Below are 16,708 nucleotides of genomic sequence, written 5' to 3' on the forward strand. Positions count from 1 at the left end.
CAGGGCAAGTCTCCCTAAGGACCAGGACGGAGCCAAAGGTCACGGACTTTGCAGAAGAAGCCTGGCAGCGTTCCAACCCTGAGTCCACTGCTTTTCAACTGTGTGTCCTTAGGCAAGTCACTTTGCTTCTCTGAGCTACTACGGTTACAAGTGCAAACTGGGAGCTTGGTCCTGCCCTGAGTGTCCTGCAGAGATATCTTGAGACTGAAATAGAAAACACGTGGCCCGAGCAGCCTGTTGGAGATGGACATGGGCTGCCCTGAAGCTCTAGAACAAATGGGAAGGCTGCGGATTTGGAAGAAAAAGAATCTGACACTCAGTCATTCCCCTGTCCCGCTCTTTCAGCATTGGCTGAGGGAGCGCGTCCCACGTGCCTGCCCCGGGCTGGCTCAAGGAAGGCATCAGGGAGGCAAGACCCCCCATGCCCACTAGCACGTCACGAGAATTAATTCGCTGCATGGCCGATCTGCCCCAGATGTCAGAGGAGCACCTTAACTCATGTCTAGGACGGGTTGCCTCGCCTTTTACTCCAGAAGCCGAGAGCAGGTGCAGAGGCCGGCGGGGCAAAGGCGAGTTTGGGGAATGCAGAGCCCCTAGAAGGCCAGACCAGGCCTCCAGTCCACAAACAAGAGACGAGAAGCCAGCAGACTGGGTTTAATGGAAAGCACACATTGAAATAAAACATGTGGAGGGCCGGCCCCGTGGCTTAGTGGTTAAGTGCGCGCGCTCCGCTACCGGCGGCCCGGGTTCGGATCCCGGGCGCGCACCGACATACCGCTTCTCCGGCCATGCTGAGGCCGCGTCCCACATACAGCAACTAGAAGGATGTGCAGCTATGACATACAACTATCTACTGGGGCTTTGGGGGGAAAAAAAAGGAGGAGGATTGGCAATAGATGTTAGCTCAGAGCCAATCTTCCTCAGCAAAAAAAACAGGAGGATTGGCATGGATGTTAGCTCAGGGCCGATCTTCCTCACAAAAAAAAAAAAAAAAGATGTGGAGTATCGCAGAAGTGCTGGGAGCGTGGAATGTCAGCGCACATTCAAACATCCAGCCCAAGATGCACAACAGGGAAAAACAGCTGCTCAACGGGGAACCAAAACTTCCAAAAGGAAAAGCTGACCCTCAATAATGAGGCTAGTTACTTATTGAGCACACGAATCATTCAGTGCAATAACCATTTTGCATATTAATCATGCAGGGATACCGCTCGGAGAATTGGCTATTCCGAGAATTGATTTTCAGCCAGTGAGCGATTGGCTGGCTTTCCCTCACGGAGCTGTGGTCCAGAGCAGGACCCTAACATGGACGCTCTCGATTACAGCCTGACATGCAACCTGAGGCTTCCCCGGGAAAACACGGAGGAGGCACCGAGCCAACCTGAGGCTGGATCACGGAAGACTTTCCGGAAGAGGTGATTCCTGAGCAGATTCCTACCAGGTGAGTAAACCCAGGGAACAGGCAGGCAGAGACGGGCGTAGGATGGGAGGCCACTGAGCCAGGGCCTGCAGGCATGGACGCCCTGGGGTATGTGGGGAACCAAATAATTGAGCGTGGCTGGGGCCTAAAGTGTGGGAGGGGCAGGAAGGGGAAGAGACAGCTGCCTCCCTGTGCACTGAGGACACCCTGCCCCCTCCTGATGGGGACTTTATATTCTTCATCTCAAAAGGCACCAGGACCCAGGCAGTGCACACAAATAAGCATCTGCAGCTGGGTGTAAAGTGGGAGGGCGGGTGCTAGGTCCCTGGTGTCTGGGGGTCCCTGGGCTGTGAGGGCTTCCCAAGTCAAAAAGCATTACAGGCCCTGCCGGCCACCTCAGCGTGTCTACAGGCCACACTGGCCCGAGGCCCGGCAGCGTACCCCGCGTGTGGGCCCGAGGCCCGGCAGCGTACCCCGCGTGTGGACTCGAGGCCCGGCAGAGCTGTCCCTGCCCACCTCTCCTGCCTCAACTTCCCTGACTCAAAGTCCTGCTGAATTTGAGCTCTGAGGGCAGAAGCCAGAGGGGCTGCCCCGGCCCTGCCCGGCCCCAGGGGCTCTCCCAGAACCCGGGACTGGACACAAGTCAGCAGAACCAGGGAAACTTGCAGGTCACTCTCCCTCTTCATCCTGCAGCCTGGAGGCGGAGCTTGGCCTGAAGAGTTCCTCTTATTGGTGGAGCTGGCTGTCCGTAAATCCTCTCCCCAGCCTGCCAACAAACTGGCCCAGGTGTGAGCAGCCGCTAGCCTACAGTCCCTCACCTGAGACTAGCACCCAGGTGTCCCGGCTCAAGTTCCAGGCCAGCGCTCTGGCCATGCAGAAAGCCTGGCCATGGGGTTAACTGCACTTTCTTCTTTCAGGCAGATTAGTGAGCTCACATTCCCAGTGGCATCCCCAGGGCTTCCCAAGGTGACAAAATAAACAGCTCCACTTTTTGGAAAGCCTTGGTGAAGGTGATGGGAACTGTCTTTTCACTTTGCCACAGCTCAGTGCTTTAAAACCCAGATACCGGCGCCACACTGCCTGGATTTGAGTCTCTGCTCAGCCACTTACTGTCACCCAGGGAAGTCCCTAAAACATTTTCCATGTCTAATGCTTTAAGTTGTGCTTGCTTATAGGAACCAAGGGAGAACAATGTCAGATGGCCAAACGGCAGACCTGGTCCAAACCAGAAAGGTCCAAGATGGCGATGGGGTGCCATGTGCAAAAGGTGCCATGTGCAAGAAGGGAAGATATGTGCATGCCACAAATGTCCCCGCTCCGAGTGAAGACGTGGAGACCCCTCCCCCTTCACATCCCTAAGAACCTGCTCACCTCCCCTTCCGGGAGAAGGTGTTTTAGAGCACGAGCTCTGCCTCCTCCATTCATTGATCAATGGACAATGTTTCTGCTCTGCTATTCCAAACCCGGTCTCGTTCTATTGGCACAAGTGGCTCTGGGAAAAAGGACCCACTTGTGGGTCACCAGTCCCTTAGAGCTCGGTAACATTACAATCTGTGAGCTCTTGGGCAAGTTATTCAGCCTCTCTGGGCACAATGTCCTCATCTGTAAAATGGGCATAATAATAGCACCTCCACCTCACAGACTCGTTGAGAATATTTGATGAGTTTATACACGAAAAACACATAGAACCATGGAACCCAGGACAGCTCCCAGCACATGGCAAGCGTACGATGAATAGTCATTATTTCTCTTCAAATCACCTTGTTCCCAGATAATGTGCTATTTCTTGACCCAAATGCTCTCAACCTTTTCTGAATAAATGCCGAAGTGAGCAATCTGTGTAGAAAGATTTGCCCCACTCTGGGGAACGAGCATCCTCAGCAGTGAAAGGAGAGGTCTGCGGCCAGGTTGACGTCATGGGATGATTGCTGAGGCCCGTGCCAGTGCTCGAGTTCTGTCCCTCCATGAAGAATGGTGATGTGGTATGGCTCCGTGAACCAGAGGGCAGCTGTCCGGGGCTCCCCATTACCCAGAGCACACTCCTCCATTCTTGCACAGTACACATCTACACTGCTTTGCCCTTGGCCAAGTGTTCACACCCAATATCACCAATCCTCCCAGGAGCCCTATGAGGAGCCACTAGGCCGATGCCATGGGGAAGAATAGAGATTCAAGGAGAGCTGGCTTCGTCCGTCTCCAAATCCAGCGCCATCCCCCCATTCCACAGGGCCTGTGGCCACGCTCTCAGGCAGATCGTAAGAAAATTAACTCTATTGAGGATGTGGTCATTAAACGAACGTTCCTGGGGTGCTGGGGCCATTCAGCCTGTTCTGACACTTGTTCCTCATGTGTACACCTGCTCCCCAATATCTGTTGAGCGAGCACCTCCTCACGCTGGGTTCTCCTGGCCCTTGCTCAGGTTCTTCCCTCTGACTACCTGCAACTTTGCTCATCCTTCGGTACTCAGCATCCCCCTTCTTCCCCCCAGAATCCTCCCTGGACCTCTCTCTGCCCCGCCTCTGTGTTCCACGTGCTGCTCACAGCTGCGCCAGCTCTGACCGCCCTTTCGTGCAAGCGTCTGTCCTCATGTGTGCCTTCGCCTCTGGAGAGGAGCTCACCGAGGGCAGGGACTGTGTGCGTCTGTTATGGGGTGAACTGTCCCCCCCACATCGATATGTTGAAGCACTACCCCTGGTACCTCAGAATGTGACTGCATTTGGAGACAGGGCCTTTAAAGAGGAGAGTAAAGTAAAATGAGGTCACGGGGGGGGGGGGGGCCCTGATCCAGTATGACTGGTGTCCTTATACGAAGAGGAGATTAGGACACAGACATACACAGATGTGAAGTCACAGCTAGAAGATGGCCGTCTACAAGGCAAGGAGAAAGGTCTCAGAAGAAACCAACTCTGCCCACACCTTGATCTTGAACTTCTAATTTCCAGGACTGTGAGAAAATAGATTTCTGTTGTTTAAGCCCCTCAGTCTGTGGTGCTCTTCATGGCAGCCGAGCAGACTAATACAATGTCCTGAGCCTCTTCGAATTCCCAGGGCCTTCTTCCCGTCTGGCTCGGGGAAGGGGCCCAGTAGGTGCTTCTGGCACTGAACTCAAACTGTCCTCTTGAAGATTTCCTCAGGCTGGAGATTCGGCTTGAACAAGATGAAAATTTTCCCCCAGGAAAGGGTAGGAAAAAAAGGGGAGTTTCTATTGAGTATCATTTAAACAGAACATTTGAGATGACAATACCACTTTCTTCATCGGAACCAAATGCCTGGACAGTGGAACCTTGACTCAACCTAATATAAACACCAAGAAAAATATACAGGGAATTGCTATTGATTTAACGTGATTCCACCATGTCCCTGGATGACCTGAGGCAGGGGACTTGGCCTCCCTGAAACTCCATTTCCACCTGTGACATGTGGATAATGATGCTCAGCCTCCCAGTTTCAGACTTCCCTGGCAATTTGGTAAACACACTTGAGTTGATCTTTGTTCTGGTAAATAAAGGTTTATTACAAATATGGACGTATTTTCTTCTGAGTCCTGGTTGCTTCTACATCCATCACAGGAGACAAGGCACAGATGGGCCGTAGTTCCAGACCAGCTGCACTTCAAACCAGCTATGTAGCCTTGGATGAGTGGCTTCAAGCCTTCTTTGAGCCTCAGTTCCCTGCCTGTAAAATGGAGGTAGCGATGCCTTCACTGTGGTGTGGCCCAGAGAACAGAATGGGAGACCTGTGTAAAGGTCTGGCACAGAGCCAGCACTGTCTGGCTACTGGTTTTTGAATTTGGTTTAAAGAGAGGGTTCAAGGAGTCCCAAGGAGGGAGAGATCCTTTCTCAGTGCTGAGAACTTCCTGGAGGAGGGGGCAGGTGGACTGGGCCTTGTGGTGGGGTGGAGGATGGGTTTCAGCGGATCCTTAAGGACGATGACATCATCGCCTTCAACATCAATGTCCCCTCCTTGAGAATGACTTTTGGTATGCAGACAACCACCCCCCCAATCCAGAAGGTCACCAGCGGATAGTCTTATCATCCACAAAGTACAAGGCCATCAGTGGCCTGCACCTCACCGCACACACAGCTCCGATTCACACGGCTCCTTCCCACACAACTTTGCTTCCAGCCTCTGCTCACTCTTCTCTGCCTGACCTCACCCTCACCCCCACTTCCCCCGGGAGGAAGGTGGACAGCGAGGAGGGACCACCCCTGTGGTGTAAGCGAGAGACAAGGAAACCAACTGACCAATTTCTTTTTCACCAAATCGCCTTCTTTGTCATCTGCTGAGTCTCTCTCACTGAGCTTCATGGTTTATTTTTCAGATTTTGGGCTGGGCTTCTTTGTTCCTGAGAAAAAAGGAAGAAGCCATTAGATACTTGCTGTCGCAGATGGGTAACTCAGGGGAGGTGGCCCAGAACAGGTGAGGGGCCCTGATGAGGACATCAGGATGGGCGACCCCAGCTCCCCTTGGAGACCTGGGCACCTCCTTCCTCTTCTCTGGCCTCTGTTTCTCCATTCACGAGGTGGTTGGGTTGGATTAGATCTGTTTCCCACACTTGCTGCCCTGCTTATTAAATACAGGCCCCTTTCCAGAACATTCTTATCAGAAGGTCCTTCTGATGGACCTTCATAGAAACACTAGACTTTCTGTCCCCAAGATGTGAAAATAAAAGCAGTGCAAATTAAAATGAAGCGCTCATCTCCCCAGTCAAATTGGAAACAATTACCAAAATTGTAACCGGAATCACTGGCATGACAGAAGGAGAAAACTGTACAGCTCTTCTGGAGTTTGGAAATATGTTTCTAGAGCCATAAAAATATTTAGGCCCTTTGGCCCAACTACTCCATTTATAAAAGTTAGCCTAAAGCAGTAACAAAAACGTGCACAAAGATTTAAGCCAAAGATTGTCATTACAGTGTTTTTCATGTTAGAAAAATAGTATTCGCAATAGTAAAAAATATCTAACAGGAAAGTGTAAATAAATTACGATATCCAAATGATGGAAACTCATGTAGTGCTTAAAGTCTTAAAGGGGAACATTTAATGTCATGGGAAATGCTTATAACATATTCTTACTTGACAAAAAGAGGAAGACATATTAAAAAGTATATATTAGTCAGCATTAAAAATAGATGTACTTATAGAGTCACACTATTATACAATTTTTGTACTTAAACTATGCCCATGTGTTTTTTAAATTTAAAGTATTTATACACTAAATTATTTATTCAACAATTATTTATTAAGCTCCTAGTATCTAGGTTAAGAGGAAGCAAGGTGCCACCTGTGTCTCGTCCCAGCACACACCCAGGGACACTCCAGCCCACTGGACCTTCGTTTTCAGGCCTCTCTTGCTGTTTCTTGGGCTGCCCCCTTAACCTATAATGCTTTCCTCCTTCCCTTCTCTCACCTTCCAGGCCCACATCCTCTGCTCGTCTGTCTGTTCCTTCTGGAAAATCTGAATCACATCCTCCTGTGCATGTACCTTAGCAAGTCCCATTAGCCTAGCAGGAAGAAAATTGTACAGGCTGACTGTTCTCTTGTCTGTGTCCTCGCCAGTGACCGAGACCTCCTCCTGATGGATCATTTTATGTGTCGACTTAGCAAGGCCATGGTGCCCAGTTGTTTGGTTGAACACCTAGAGAACAGGCTAGATGTTGCTGGTATTTTTTAGATACAATTAACATTTACAATCTGGCTTAAAGCTGGCTTTAAGGAAAGCAATGACCCTCCATAATGTGGGTGGGCCTCATTCATTCATTTGAACGCCTTAAGCGCAAAGACTGAGGTACCTTGAAGAAGAAGGAATTTTGCCTCAAGAGGACAACTAGAAATTCTGCCTGAGTTTCCAGACTTCAGACCAAGACTGCAACATCAACTTTTACCAGAATTTCTAGCCCACTGGCTCGCCATATGGGTTTTGGGCTTGCCAGCCCCCACAATCTCATGAGCCAATTCCTTAAAATTTCTCTCTCTGTCTCTCTCACTTTCTATCTATATGTACACCTATATCTATATCTATACATAGCTAATATACAGGCATACATCCTATTGATTCTGTTCCTCTGGAGAACTCTGACCAATGTATTCCTCACACTCGGGGGCCATAGCTGATCCATCTCTGTGTGCACAGAGTCTGACAGAGTGCCTGGCCCGAGAGGTGTACAGAAAACAGAATGGGGGGGCCAGAAAGAGAGGAGTCAGAATGGGACTGGATGGGATGGGATGGGACAGAGCCAGCCAGAATGACGTTATCCATGGCCACCACCGGCCCACCTCCACAGGCTGCATTCCCATTCTAGTTTATATGAATGGCTGTCACCATACCACTCCAGGGAGCGTCATTCACACAGATGACACTGTAAATGTTCCCCCGGAGTTATGCAACATGGTGGCCCTGCAGATACCTAAGGATGAAGATGGGCTCCAAATGATCAGGCAAGAGGCAGGATTTAAAAAGACATGAGAAGAGAGGAAAGAGCAAGGCTACTGGAGTCAGAAACTTGGGTCCCAACCCTGGCTTTGCCATTGTGACCAAGCACAAGTTACTTAACTTCTGGGTCTGTTTCCTTATCAGTCAGTTGATGATGGTTATCACTCTCTCATATCGTGATTGTTAGATAAGGGATAATGTATATAAAAGGCCTTGGGAGATGCCTGGCAAATCCCTGGTGTGTAATTAATGGCAACCATCATTCACTGAGCTGGAGAAGGCTCAGAAGGTAACAGATTTGGGGACAGGAGGAAATGAAGAGTTCTGTTTAGGAAGTGTGGAGCTTGAGATGTTTGTGTGACATCCTAGTGCAAATACCACTTGGGCAGTTGGAAACAAGAGTGGTGCTTGAGAAGCGGTCTGGGCTCGAGATAAATTAAGGGTAATAACACCATGGGTTAGGTAAGACCGCCCAGGGAGAGAGTGTAGAGGAGAAGACTCCTAAGAAACCCCAATGTGGAAAGAGCAGACAGCAGGTGGAAAATGGCAAAGGAGACCGAGTTGGAGAAAACAGGGAGAGTGAGGTGTTAGCAAAGGCCAGACAAGAATTTTCAGAGGGGATGAGTGGTCAGCTGTGTTGAATACGGCTCAGACATCAAGTAAGAGGAATGAAGAGCGTCCACTGCATGTGGCCACATGAAGGCCATTGGTAAGTGTAATGAGAGTGATTTAAGTGGAGTGGTTGGGGAGAGCCTGGAACATCTGGAAGGGGAGACAAGTCTTTCCAGAATGCTGGCCGAGAGGTGGAGCAGAGAAGTGGGCAGGCAGTGAGGTGTGGATCAGAGGATGGAAAGTAGGTAAAAGGATGGCTAGGACTGGAGACTTGGAATTGGAGAAATGAGGACTTCTGTTGAATGGCATCTCTATCCCCAGTGAAGCACAAGGCCAAGCAATCAACTGAAGGGGAAGAAGGAGGGAGGCGTGGGGCAGGTTTGCAACACTGTGAAATAGTCACTAGGGACATCTGGGGAGCAGCCTTAAAACCAAGCCTGGTCAGGTAGCAGGATGCTGTAGAAGGTCCATTCATGGCTCAGTACTGAAGAAGGAAGATGGTGGCTCTCACTAGCTTTGGGTGTTCATGAGGGAGGGACAGAGGGTGAGGGACAGGCATGACAAGGCAGTTAAAGGAGAACGTCAAGCTTCCATTGGGGGCTTAGATTGGAGAACCACTGAGAGAAGACGTGATTCAAGCTGTGGTCAAAGGGTGGCTTTTGTTAGGATGTACATCACCCATCCAAGCTGGAACCACCTAAAAATCAAGGTCAGAGCAGGTGAACAGTCACGAATGTGGATGAAGCTTCGAGCAAAGAAATGGGTGGGAGGAGAAGAGAAGGCAAGGAGTGGACATGAAGAAATCATAGCGTGTGTTAAATATTTCCACATGATAATCAAGGTGGGGAACACGGGCATGGGGTGGGGTGAACAGTGTGCTCAGCAGATCCAAACGACAGGCTGAATAAATCCTCTGTGTTGAGAGGTGAGGTGTGCCCTAGGCCGAGGACGGGGAGAGACTCATGCACTCCTTCCAGAAAACAGGCTGCCAAAGAGGAACATTGCTGGCACCAGGATGATGTGTGGGTGGTGGCTGTGCTTTCTCCAGAGCCACAGCCAACTCTGATCTTCTACTCCCTGGCCAGCAAGGAGAAGGATGAGGATTGCTAAGTCAATAAGAACCCGCTGCCCAGGGGAGCTGTCTGCAGCAGAGTCTGAGACTGTGCACCTCACTCTACAGAGACCAGCACAGAGCTGAGACCAACCTCATCATCCTTGAGATGCCACATCACAGGTCAGAGGCCGCAGTGCAAGGCCAAGTGCAGAGAGCTTGCACCCCAGGCAGCAGGGAGCCATGGGTTCAAATCCCAGCCCTAAGCTGCCAGCCATGTTAGAAATAAAGCAAGCAGGGTTCAGAGAAGAATCTTTACCCACCAACCTGCCACAGAGGTCCGTTCTGGGCCCAGAAGCTTGAAGTCAGACCCTCACTCATAAGCATGTGTTAAGCGGAAGGACAAAAGCAAAGACAAGGCCCCGACATGGATCAGTGCACCACAGAAGGGCAGCCGACAGCCAAGGTGGACTTGCTCTCCCCAACCAGGCTCGAGCAAGCTGGAGGCCCCTTCCTGGAAGTGCCCGGAGTCACTGCCTTGGGCTCTGTCCACTCTGCTGAGCAAGGCCCAGGGGTTCCAACAGCCTCTGGCTGACTGCTCGGGACAGGGAACACCACAGACTCCTTGGTCCCCAAGTTCTTGGTCTGCTTAACTCTTGGTTGTGACTTTCTTCTTCTTCTTTTTTTCTTTTTTTTGCTGGGAAAGATTCGCCCTGAGCTAACATCTGTTGCCAATCTTCCCATTTTTTTTCCTCCCCAAATTCCCAGTGTATAGTTGTATATTCTAGTTGTAAGTCCTTCTAGTTCTTCTGTGTGAGCTGCCACCACAGTATGGCAACTGCCAGACGAATGGTGTGGTTCCACACCGGGAACTGAACCTAGGCCACTGAAGCGGAGTGCACCAAATTTTAACCACTAAGGCATCAGGGCTGGCTCTGTGACTTTCTTCTTAATTTTCAGGGTAAATTCTCTGCAGACTTTGGCATGTAGCTAAAGCTAACCCTGAAACAAGATATTGAAAAGGAATGTAGAAAATAGAGCAGCTTTAAAAGAAAGGAAGGAAGGAAGGGGAGAGAGGAATGAGGACATTTACCAGATTACCAGCCTTTGGAATAATAACCACAGCCATAATCACTCATAATCAATTTCATTTTTACATTAACATCTGTCAGACACCACACTAAGCACTTTATGTGCATTTTCTCACTTAATCTTCACCAAGTTGATTTTTAAATCCCTCAATTTTCAAATCCCTTGTTCCAGTTGTTCTGTAAGAGTCTCAGTAATTCTTGAAATCATCCCCAAAGCCAAGTCTGTGAGCATAACTTACCTCTTTCCTGGAGCTTCCCTCCCCTGTTAGAGCAGACTGAATATGCTTCATGGATAGATCAGCTCTTGATATAATCAGATAGAAACCTAGGAAATTGTGAAAGAAAACAGCATTAATGGTTACATGGCATCCGGTTGTTTCTGTAAACATTCTGTGACAAGCGATAAATGATTAACGATGAATTATTGATGGCTATCTCAGTGTATTAAAAACAGGCCCAGGTGTGGGGCAACAGGTTCCGGACAAGGAGTCGAAAGCAGAGGTGTCCTGGCGAAGCCACTGCTGAGTAACAGATTAACCTTCCTGGGTGTCCACTCCCTTCTCGCTAACATGAGGATGGACCCACCCGCCCGGGCTGTGGGGAGGGTCAGGTGACGTGACACACCGGAATTGTGATGCAGGACACAAACAAATGCAGGCTGATCAAGTCCTAAGCCCAGAGGAGAAGGATGAGGGGTTAACTCTTGCCTCTTGTACTCTGTCGACGGAGGAACAAAATCGGCCCGTGGAGAAATACAGGAGAGCCGTCAACTGTGAAATGCTGCACCCATGGTGATCGCCTTTGTTGGTATTTTGTGAAGGCCATGTAGTCCTCCTGACCTCTCTCTACCTCGAGACTGATGTGCACGTGCTAATCCTACTCTCTCCTCAGGACCCTGAGATAAACAGAGGGCTGGTGTGGCAGAGAGATGTGAGGGAAAGAGATGAGGGACCCGAGAGCGCAGCTGGGCAGCCCGGGGCAAGATCCAAGCTCAGCCCAGGGCACCAAAAACCTCCCCCTGACCAGTTCACAGAGAGAGGTGAGGGCGTGGGAAGTGAAGGGTGGTTCTGGGGTGTAGTACAGAAAGATGGGCGCCCAGGAGTCCCACCCACCAAGGGAAAGGGATGCTGTGGCTCAGGGCCTGAGAGACAGCACTTCTTGGCAAACTGGAGAAGCCCATCCAATTCCCTTGGCATCGATACAGAGCAACCAGGCATCCTTCTCATGGCTAATTCCATTTCCCTAGTGCCTCGATGTTGACAAAGGGGCAGCCTGGAGAGCAGAAAGAAATCACCTGATCCCTGGCAGACATCTACTGAGGTGTCTTTATCAACCAACCTCCGACATCTGACACAAGCTGCACGCTAGAAGGATGGCATTTCTGTGCCAGGGTGATTTTAGCTGTGCTTAAGGAAAAGCAAACACACCAAGACAGAGGCTGTCTCTGAGCGACGGGCTTACTTTCCAGGCTTTTCAAATCTTCCACAATTATCCAGCTGTTACCCAGACCCTCCTTTCCCCAAGCAGTCACCCAACCTCTCTCTTGACATCTTTTTAGCGGCAATAGATCTTTCTCTGCTACCAGGATTATTCAATCACTGACTTGGCAGCATCTAGATAGATGGTCTAATATGATGGATTTGATGTTAGACCTCAGATCCCAGCTGCTGCTCCCCAGCCATGTCCCACTAGACAAGTCACCCCTCTGCAAAGTGGGGATAAGGGAGTGCTCATCTCAAGGTCACATTGCACAGATCAAATGAGACTCTGCCCTTGGTATTGCCTACCACGTAGCAAGCACCCACTAAATATTTGCTGTTGCTGTTATCGTTGGGAAATCTCTTTATTGATCATTATTTTCATTCTTGTTTATTTATTCTTTATCAAATGTTTATGGAGCTCCTACAATGTAGCCAACACAATGCTAGATACTGAGAAGGCTGCAAAAAAGGGTACACCTGTTACTTCCACCCAGCAATTCACAATCTAGTCAGAAGGATGAGCCAATGTAAGGGACCTGCATCCAGTAAGCACCTACTGTGTACCAGGCACTGGTTACACATAGCCTCACTTAATGCCAAGAGCAGCCACTGAAGTTTTCTTGTCTCTATTTTACAGCTGAGCAAACTGGGGTTTCAGAGGTCACCCCACTTGCCCAAAGCACCACAGCTTGTGGATGAGAATACAGGTTTTAAGCGAGACCACCCACTCTGCCTGCCCTGACCCGTTTACATTGCTCTGTAGGAAAGCCCCTCGCCATCAGAGTGAGCCTCAGGGCCTCGACATCAGATACATTTCTCTTTTTTCTTGTCCGGCATCCAAACAGACCTCTCACTTTAGAGGATCTCCTCAGTTTGTGGGTCTTGTGGGCACATCCTTCTCATCTTCTCAAGGATTTCCCTCCAGCAATTATCCCATTTCTCTTCAGCATCCTCAATTTCTCCCACTCTATTAGATCATTCCAGGCTATATACAAAAATGTCTTAATATCACCAATTAAAAAACAAAACTAAGAAATGTTGGCAAGGATGTGGAGAAATTGGAGCCCTCATACATTGCCCGTGGGAATGTAAACTGGTTTAGCCACTGTGGAAAATAGTTGGTGGTTTCTCAAAAAGTATATATAGAATTACCATATGACCCTGCAATTCTATTCCGAGGAACATACCCAAGAGAATGGAAAACAGGTGTTCAAACAAAAACCGGTACATGAATGCTCACAGCAGTGCTATTCACAATAGCTAAAAGGTGGAAAGAGTCCAAATGGCCATCAACCGATAACTGGATAAGCAATTGTGGTCTATCGGTACGATGGAATATTATTCAGCCATAAAAAGGAATGAAGTGGTGATAAATGTTACAATGTGGAAGAACCCCAAAACCATTATGCTAAGTGAAAAAACCCAGACATAAAAGGTTACGTGTTGTATGATTCCATTTAAGTGAAGTGTCCAAACAGGCAAATCCATAGAGGCAGAAAGATTAGCGGTTATCCCGGCTGGGGGAGGGGGTGAATGGGGAGCAACTATTTAATGGATAAGACATTTGCTTTTGGGGTGATGAAAATGCTTCGGAACTAGACAGAGATGATGGTTGCACAACACTGTGAATATACTAAATGCCGCTGAATTGTTCACTTTAAAATGGTTAATTTTATGTCAAGCAAATTTCATCTCAATTAAAAAATCAACTTCCTTTGACCCCGTGACCTCTGTTATCATCTCATTTCTTTGCTCTTTGTTACAGCAAAACTCTCCCAAAGAGAATTCACTGTCTCTACGTTGCACCTTCCATTCTTTCCTCAACTCGAGCCGATAGGGTTTTTGACCCACCACACGGCTCAAGTTGCTCTTATTGAGGACATCAATGATCCAAAGTCAATAGTCAATGCCCTATAACCTCCCAGCAGCTTTAATGAAGCTGACCACTCCTCTTCCTTCTGGGTCCTTCTAGAAACTTCCTTTTCCCATCTTCCAGCCAACATACTGGCCCGGTTTTCCCTCAGCCTCTCCGGCCACTCCTTCTTAGTCGGCTCAGCTGCTCACCCTCACCTACCAGACCTCCAAGGTGGAGCGTCCCAGGACTCAGCCCAAAGCCCTCGTCTCTGTTGTGCACCCTCTCTCCTTGGGTGACCTCACCCAGACACAGAGCCTGAAAACCATCGCTATGCTGCTGACACTCCCAAACCTCTCTCTCAGGCTTGAACCTTTCCCAGAGATACAGACTCACATGTCCACCCACTGGGTCAGTGCCCTCACTTGGCTAAGAAGCTTCTCAATCATAGCAGATCCCAAACTGAACTTCCAACATCCCTGCCCAAATCCTGTCTTTCCTCAGGTCTCCCCCTATTCCAGGCTCTCCTCCCTGCCAAACAGCAGAGACTCCTTCCTTCCTCTGGATGCCCTCCTAGTGCCTGTCCAAATTGTCACAAGTCTCATCAGTTCTGCGGTCAGTTATATCTGGGGCAGACCACGTCATCTCTCACCTGGGAGATGGCCACAGCCTTCTGACGGCTGTCCCTTCTCATCCCCCACTCCACAGATATAAAATGCAACTCCATCACTAATCAAACCCTGTAACCTCCATCTATCCCACCCTGATCTACTTCCAGAATGGCACCAATCACCACCTGATGAATATTTACCTGTTTGTTATCTGTGTCCTCCAACTAGAATATGTAGCCAGGAGAGCTGGGATTTGGTTTTTGTGCCCGTCACTCTCTCTGCCTCCCCAGCTCCAGTCCCCACCTTCTCTGCCTGGCTCTTGCCCCGGGAGGCTGGCCCTGAAGGACAGCATCGGCTGACTCCCTTGCAACTGGCTGTCGGCCCAAGAAAGGCACCAGTAGGAGATCAGGGGGTAGAAAGAGAAAGAGGCGGGGATGTTTCTTCCCTGCCACCTCCCTGCTCTAACTCAGCAGCTCTGGCAACAGTTGCGTCCTCCCCAACTACCGCTCCCTCCGCGCAGCCCTCCTCCATGGCTCCAGCCCTCCATGGGCTCCCCAGACACTACTTCCTTCCCTTGCCCTCAGTGCTAGCGGTAATGGCTCCTTGCTGTCACAGGGAGCCTGGCCATCCCGCGTTTCTTCCTTTACACCTGCCCACCCCTCTGTAAGTCCTCCCTACACTCAAACCATCTAGGGTGGATTCTGTTTCCTCCTGAAACCCTAGCCCAGCCTGCTAGTCACATTCACTGCTGGGTCCAGCACCTAGAATAGAATGCACCGCAACACAGTGGATGCTCAATTAATATTTTTAATTAATTAATTAGCAGAAGAAAGAATGGAAGGAAATCAATATGCTACTTAAAGGAATGAATAGATCAAGGAATGGAGCAAACCATCTTGTTTCTTTTAAGAAAAGAATGAATTAAGCCAATGAGTTAAATTTCATGGAACCATAAATGGGATAAAAAAGTCAACGAATCTGTGGGTTACTTTGAATTGAGTGCTCAACAGAGTTCTGAATCTGTCTCCTATATTGGTTCTTACTTTGAAGGTTAAGATTGCAGGACCTTCCTTCCAGCCAGATGGATGAAGTTTCTGAGATCCCCTTGACCCTGGAGCAGGCCAGGAGCCCAGCTGCTGGCCCCACCTTCCTGGTCAGGCTGCACATGCTCTGAGGTTGTGCATGGAGCGTTCAGGCTTACCCTCTGCCTGCAGCAGCAAAGACTCTGCCCTGCTCAGGGCAAGTCCCAGGGCCCACGCCCCTGCACCAAGGAGAGGGAATGCCGAGTGGCTTCTCCAACAAGAGAGGACTTTCCTCGCTAAGCAGGAGCACTAGCTGTGAGCATCAGCTCCTCTGGCCTCTCTCATTCGCCCTGCTTCCACCCAGCAAGTCATGTCTGTGGTTTTGTGACAACTCTAAGGGTGGATAACCAGCATGGATTTGGAGAGGAGACCCGCAAGCACTGTAGCCTTCCAAGGTGGGCAGTTGCTTTTCTGGGTCTGCCAAGGTGTGGCCCTGGCACAGCAGAAAAAACAAAACAGCAAATCCAAGCGCCGCTGGGCCAAAAGTCACAGGGAGCTGGTGGGGGACGGACATCTGCAGCTGCCGTCCTCTCCGTGTCTCTGTTTCCTGAGAAGCAGCTGCTGGGGATGGCGGAGCAAGCGGAGGCACTTCCTCCGTGGGACGGGGTGAGGAGGGCAGTTTCTCCAACGAGGTCAGGGGAAGCCAAGTTCTCCCTCTGGGGAGGGGCAGAGGGGCAGAGCAAGGGAGGGGCAGAGTCAAGACCCATGTCAGTGTTTTGCCCAGGGTCGCTGGCTTGATCACCCTTTTGAACTTTGACTGCCCTGAATGAGGTCCCGGGGCTGTAAACATCCCAGCCGCGGTGCTGGGGGCTCATTCCACCCTGAGGAGCAGCCACAGGTGAGGCTATCATATGGACTCCTATTTGCTGCATTTTGCCAAGTGAGCTCTCCCCTGGGAAAGAAATCCATCCATCCATCCATTCATTCATTCATTTGCTTACTTATTCATTTATTCAACAAAGTCTTCCTGAGGACTTACTAAGTGCCAGGCCCTTCATCAGTTGCTAGAGATACGGAAATGAATCAGATAAAGTCCATCCTGGAAGGAGCTCGTGCTCGTAGGAGGAAGACAGAC

At 49.7% G+C, this 16,708-nt stretch overlaps 1 protein-coding gene across 3 annotated transcripts in view; it reads right to left on the bottom strand.

Annotated features, from left to right (window-relative positions):
* Window positions 1–16,708, bottom strand: part of SLC2A9 (solute carrier family 2 member 9) — a 255,749-nt gene that overhangs the window by 212,575 nt on the left and 26,466 nt on the right. For all 3 annotated transcript variants that reach the window (XM_087434919.1, XM_087434920.1, XM_004432273.3), the window contains exons 2-3: window positions 10,847–10,932; window positions 5,665–5,765 (exon numbers count right to left, since the gene is read on the bottom strand). In XM_087434919.1, the coding sequence (XP_087291045.1) occupies window positions 5,665–5,727 (63 nt within the window). In that variant the 5' untranslated portion in view covers window positions 5,728–5,765; window positions 10,847–10,932. The remainder of the gene's footprint in view (window positions 1–5,664; window positions 5,766–10,846; window positions 10,933–16,708) is intronic.

The sequence above is a fragment of the Ceratotherium simum genome, chromosome 8 (genome assembly GCF_057802395.1).
Source record: "Ceratotherium simum simum isolate JZ-2026a chromosome 8, ASM5780239v1, whole genome shotgun sequence".
NCBI lineage: Eukaryota > Metazoa > Chordata > Mammalia > Perissodactyla > Rhinocerotidae > Ceratotherium > Ceratotherium simum.